This window comes from Terrapene carolina, unplaced genomic scaffold (genome assembly GCF_002925995.2).
Source record: "Terrapene carolina triunguis isolate 2854851 unplaced genomic scaffold, T_m_triunguis-2.0 Scaffold423, whole genome shotgun sequence".
In the NCBI taxonomy this organism is placed as follows: Eukaryota; Metazoa; Chordata; order Testudines; family Emydidae; genus Terrapene; species Terrapene triunguis.
In genome coordinates, this window is record NW_020664774.1 from 80,216 (window position 1) to 86,588 (window position 6,373).

Here is a 6,373-nt window from a genome sequence, read left to right on the forward strand (position 1 = left end):
GAGGCTGGGAACGTCCCTCAGGAAACCGCAGATGGGCTGGTCGAGATTTCCTGGTATTTCCCTGCTGGGAGGGAGAATTCAAATGCACCCGTGTGAACTATCCCATCCAGCACAAATGGTCAGGGCGCCGGCAGGAGAAGTGGGAGGCCACAACCCCGTTTCTCTAGCTGTGGCTCTTGCAACTGGCATCCAAGCCTTCCTCACTTCGCTGTTAGGGTCGGACTCAGCAGCTGGCACAGAATTCGGCAGCTAAGCAAGGTGTCATTTCACAAGCCAAACCTGTGACCCATAATGGCTGCCAATTGGCTCCCAGATTGACTTCAAGATCTTGGTTAAACTGGTGATATCTGCTGTCATGTCCACCCTCTGCCTAGGTCCCTTCTCACCCAGAGCTGGGAAGCTCAGATGCATTCTGCAGTGGTTCCCTCGCTTGTCCAACGGTGGTGAATCTTTCCTCTCCAGGGCCTCGTTCTTATCTCTTCTTCTTGCTGCTTTCTTATATTTTACCATCACTCCCTAGATGCAGCCCCCCTTGCACTTTCTTCACTGGATGCCAATGGCCCAAATACTCATTTTATTAGCCCCATCTGGCCCCATCTCCCGCTTCACCCCATTATTCTCAGCCTGTAATAAATATAGTGAATAACTCCCACCAGTTAGATTATTTGCACTCACTGCTCCTATGGAGGAGGACAAGAACAAGCTCCATACGAGGAGAGACTAAACAGATTACAGCTGTTCAGCTTACAAAACAGATGACTAAAGGGGGATATGATGGAGGTCTATAAAATAAGGAACGGAGTTAGAAAAGGGAACAGAGAAGTGTTATTTACCCTTTCCCACAACACAAGAACCAGGGGTCACCCAAGGAAATTAACAGGCAGTAGGTTTAATACAAACAAGAGCAAGTACTTTTCCCACGCAACACACAATAAACCTGTGGAACTCATTGCCACAGGATGTTGTGATGGCCAAAAGTGTAACTTGAGTTAATTTAAAAAAACAACTGGATAAGTTCATGGAGGACAGGTCCATCAATGGCTATTAGCCAAGTTGAGCAGGGACACAATCCCATGCTTGGAGCCACCTTAAACTTGTGACTGCAAGAAGCCAGGAGTGGAAGACTCCATAGTTGCCTTGTTCTGTTCTCTCCACGAAGCTCTGTTACTGGCCACCATCAGAGACAGGATACTGGACTAGATGGACCTTTGGTCTGACCCACTAAGACAGCACTTATGTTTTTTATGTAACTTCCCTCCTCTGATGGGTGCAAACCTTCTTCTGATCTCCTGCCTCAGTTTATTCCTGGCCAGTTTATCCTCATTTGTTCTTGGGCTGACATTGTCTTTTAGCTTCAGTAGCTCTTCTCCCTCCCTGGTGTTTAACCCCCACAAGTATGGGGTTTCCAGAGCAGTATGTTGGAGAAGACAATTTCAACACATTTCTCCATTGACAAAAGAGCTGGGGTGGAAAGCCAAAAAGGCTGAATGAATCTAACTGTGAAACAATGGCACAGCCATTAGAGGGGCATTATCTTAGGGCTTGTGTACATGGGGAAAATAATTCAGATTGAGGTAGGGTGTGAATTTAAAAGCAGAATAGCTATTCCTTATTAACTCCATGTGTGGACACACTTATTCTGGAATAAGGTATCCTTGTTCCAGAATAAGCGTACTCCCACCTGGAGTGAATCCGGAATAGTTAATCAGGAATAACTCCATGTGTAGACAAGCTGTAAATCCACATAGGGAGCGACTCAGCTATTGCGGTTAATGTTCCCATATAGACAAGCACCGAGATGCTTTCCTTATCTGGAGTTAACTGGGAGCAGGCTTCTGGGCTTGCTAAAACCATGTAAATGGGTCTGCTCCTGTAACTGAAAAGTGAAGCTTATCTAACTTAGCTTGTAGTGAAGCAGTAGGTGGTTTGCCAGGAGTCGATTTTTATTGGTAAATGTCAATAAACGTTGATTTCACCGTACACACACAAACCAATGCAAAAATATTTCCATCAATAATAATCGAAATTTACAGATAGCCAAACTAAGAAAAATGCTGCCTGAGAATGTATTAGCCTTTGATTTAAGGCTATTAATTGTGTACACTTTGACTTATGCAGTGTTGTTGTAGCCATATGGGTCCCAGGATATTAGAGAGACAAGGTGGGTGAGGTAATAGCTTTTATGGGACCAACTTCCATTGGGAGAGGGAAAGAAGCTTTTGAGCTACACAGAGTTCTTCTTCAGGTCTGGGAAAGGTATTCAGAGTGTCACAGCTCAATATAAGATGGAACAGATAATTTAGCATAACCAGTTAGCACATATTCTAAGGGGCCATTCAAGGTGAAGTGGCCCGTTAATACCCAATGATAAACCTGAGATACATCAATGATATTTTCATCTTCTGAACAGACAACTTCAACTCCCTCACAGATTTCCACCACAATTTCAACCACCACCACCCGTCCATTAAACTCTCAACTTCCTGGATGCCACAATCAGCTTCAACAATGGAACCCAACGGACAACCATACATAAGAAACTCACGGATCACCACACCTGCCTTCATAGATCTAGTAACCACCCCAAACACACCAAGACATCTGTTATCTATAGCCAGGCACTCAGATGCTCTGAGGAGAAAGTCCGATATATACACCTTAACACACTCAAAACTGCCTTCACCAAACAAGGACACTCTGCCGAAGAAGTATATTGCATCATGGAACGGGCCACCCAAATACCCTATATGGGTTCCAGCGTGGGTGGTAGGTGACAACTAGAGGCGTGCGGTTGGAGAGGGTTTTATTTCTGTATTGAAGCAGGTTCTCTCAGGGTATCATCAAACAACTACAACCCATTCTCAATGGGGACCCCATCCTGAAAGAAATCTTTCCTGAACCCCCTCTTCTGGCCCTCAAACAACCTCTCCAAGCTCATCATCAGAAGCAAGCTCCGCGCAGACGAGGACACCGACTCAAAGCGGCGCCAGACCCTGCCAGAACAAGAGATGCAAAACCTGCAGACATCTCTCCACTGCTACAATGATCAACACCCTCCACAAGACACCTTTCAAGATCCAGGGGTCCTACACATGCCTATCACAACATGTGGGGTACCTCATCCAATGCACTAAATGCCTCAATAGCAACTAGTTGGGTGAAACCAGACCATCACTACGGTCTCAGATGAACTCACAGGGGGAAATGATAAAACCCAGAAACACCCTGTCACTTCTGGGTGAACACTTTTCACAAAGCGATCACTCTCTATCTGACCTATCAGTCCCCATCCTCAAAGGAAACCTGCACAACACTTTGAAAAGATGAGCCTGGGAGCTTAAATTCATAATTTTGCTAGGCACAAAATCATGGACTGAACCGAGACACTGGATTTATGGCTCATTACAACAATCTGTAACCCGCTCACCCTGTTTTTCTGTCCATTGACTAAAGGATTGTTAACGAGCTGTTCCACCTTGAATGGTCCCTGAGGTGGAGAGCATGAGCTAACTGTTTACACTGTACTATCTGTTGGATCTTCTATTTCGCGGTGACTCTGAGTAGCTTTCCCAGACCTGAAGAAGAGCTCTGTGTAGCCCCACAGCTTGGCTCCCTCATCAACAGACATTGGTCCAATAAAAAAAAATATGACCTCATCCGCCTTGTCTCGCTAACGTACTTGCACTTGGGATGTTGGCAATTTGTGCTTGAACTTGTAAAGCTTGAACTTTTTGAATCTCAACTTCTACTGTGATTAAATTATTGTCTGCCCCGCCCCCCCATCATTCTGCACAACTGTGAACATGTTAATTGAGACACATTTTTAAAAATGCTTAAAAATAAACATCGGGATTGTCCGTTGAAATTATAAAAAAAATCATCCAAGTCTCATCATAAGACTGGATGAAGCCAGACACACCTGTTGGTTGGTTGTTATTTCGAAACCATTTTTTTCCTCAAATGTTTTGTTCCATTGGCTAATAAACCTATTTGTTCCCAGAAGGCTGTTTGGTCCCTGGATAGCATTGGTCACAGGCTCCCGAAGAGAAGAAATGCAGGGTCCAGGTGGCTCTGCACAGTAATCAGCAGCTTGCATAGGCGGGATGTTGTTCCCAGATCATCGATGTAAGAGAGGGGGAATTGCAAAATTACACCCAGAGATGGGTGGGGGGATGAGACCTGACCCGTGACGGTGTGAACTCAGAGAGAGTAGAAAGCGGACGGACGTATAAGCACATAACTGGGATGGACGGACACTTCCAACTGCTACAAGGTGAAGAGTGGGAGGGAGACAAAAAAAAAACCACTCCTGCGGGACCCTCCCCTGATATAATATCTGACCGGGGGATAGGAATAGCCATCCCCCCCAGCTGTTGGGATATTCCAGCAGGAGAGAATGGGCCCCAGCCCCAAAAGATGTCATGTGAACAGAGGAGAATCTCGACTTTCGTTTCTTGTTTAAATGAGGACGTTTCTTGCCCTCACTGGTGGTAGAGAAAGGTCAAATTTCTCACCTGATCATTTCCTTTCCGCTACACCCTTTTTGCGACACCCTCAAGCAACCAGAAGAGCTCCTTCCCAAGGAGAGGCTGAGAGCAGAGCTACACGGCAGGGTCACTGTGTGTCATCCCGCACTTTTTTCCCCATCCCCCCCCATCATCATCCACTCTCACACGCTGAACTCCACTGCCATTCCCACAACGCCCTGTACCCGTGTCCTCTGGCTTTTCGCAGGCCATGGATTCTAAGGCCAGAAGGGATCATTGGGATCATCTCGTCTGACCCCCAGAAAACTGCCCCAAAATAATTCCTAGAGAAGAGCTTTTAGCAAAACATCCAACCTTGCGCCCGCCCACTTCCTGGAACCCAATATGAGTGACAGACGCAAGGAGCTCCATCTATTTAGCTTAACAAAGAGAAGGGCAAAGGGGGGTGACTTGATTCCAGTCTATAAGTACCTACATGGGGAACAAATATTTGATCATGGGCACTTCAAGCTATCAGACAAATCGAACAAGGTCCAATGGCTGGAGATTGAACCTAGACAAATTCAGACTGGAAACCCGGGGCAAATTTTTAACATTGAGAGGAATTAACCACTGGAATGACTTTCCAAGGGTCGTGGTGGATTCTCCATTACTGGCAATTTTAAAATCAAGATGGGATGTTTTCCTAAAAGATCTGCTCTACTTCAAACAGGAGTTAATTCGCAGAAGCTTGTATGGCTTGTGTCTGACTAGATGATCACAACGATGCTAGGAACCACAGCTCTGCCCTGCTCCCTGTGGCACAGAGTCACACGGCCGCGCCGCCTTTCAGAATCGGCACTTTTAATCGGAATCACAGCGAGATACACGTCACGGGTCTGGTCCCCCCGGCCACCCCCGAGGAGGGGAGTCAAATCCACATCCTGCCCCACCCCCACCCCCGAAATAAACGAGAAAGCAGGAAAACAAAAAACAGGGCGAGAATTGGCATCAACCATGTGCAGTGGGTGGGAGGGGAATCCAGCGTCCAGGTGCAACTATAAAAATCTTCCCCTGTCCAAAGTGTGAAGGGGTGGGGCTGGAGAGACAGGTGAGGGAGCGAGTCTGGAGCCATGCGCAGCAATAAAAGTCTTCCCCCCACTCCAATGCCATCCTTTGATTTGGTTTCTTCAGAAGAAGGGAATGAAACAAGGGTGAGAAAACGAGTGTGCAAGGTGCTGGCAGTGTGGAGCTACCAATGGAGGTACGTGCGCCGGGAAGCGTCCGTTGCCTTCAAAACCTGTTTGGGATTGGGGCCGACCCATGCCCCGCCCCCCTGGAATAAAGAATCCATTAGGGTGCTCCCAGGGGCGGGACTGGAATAACCAGCAGGAGGCGACGTCCTGTCCGTAAGCACCAAGTCCTGCCCCCTTGCGGAGACGCTGGGAACCCAGGAGTCCAGGGCCGTGGGATCGGGTCCGTAGATATCCAAGCACAGAGTCACGGGAAGCAAAGCCGATGTCCATGCGGAGCCGGAGGGGGCCGCGGGCCAGCGAGAGGGGGGGAAATCTCTAGATGCGGAAACTCTCCTCCTTGCCGTCAATGTGTTTCAGACGGAGGTACACGTCGGTGCCGATGCCCTGGAGGGACTGGATGCGCAGCGAGCCCCCCAGGTACTCGGCGTAGGCCCGGGAGGTCGGCAGCCCGAAGCCGAACCTGCGGCAGAGACAGACAGAAGGGGGGGTAATCACATGGGAGTTCTAGACTGAGACTGTCAGCTCTTTGGGCTACCGTAATACACCTAAAATAACGTACATAACCCGGGACAACGGGGTCCTGAGCCATGACTGGAGCTCCTAAGTGCTACCGTAATACACCTAATAACGTACAGCGCTTAGCACAACGGG

General features: G+C 47.9%; 1 protein-coding gene across 3 annotated transcripts in view; it reads right to left on the minus strand.

Moving 5' to 3' along the window:
• Window positions 1–5,125: 5,125 nt before the first annotated feature.
• BCKDK (branched chain keto acid dehydrogenase kinase) overlaps window positions 5,126–6,373 on the minus strand; it is a 15,582-nt gene continuing 14,334 nt past the window's right edge. For all 3 annotated transcript variants that reach the window (XM_024208203.3, XM_024208205.3, XM_024208204.3), the window contains exon 13: window positions 5,126–6,182. In XM_024208203.3, coding sequence (XP_024063971.1) covers window positions 6,038–6,182 — 145 coding nt within the window. In that variant the 3' untranslated portion in view covers window positions 5,126–6,037. The remainder of the gene's footprint in view (window positions 6,183–6,373) is intronic.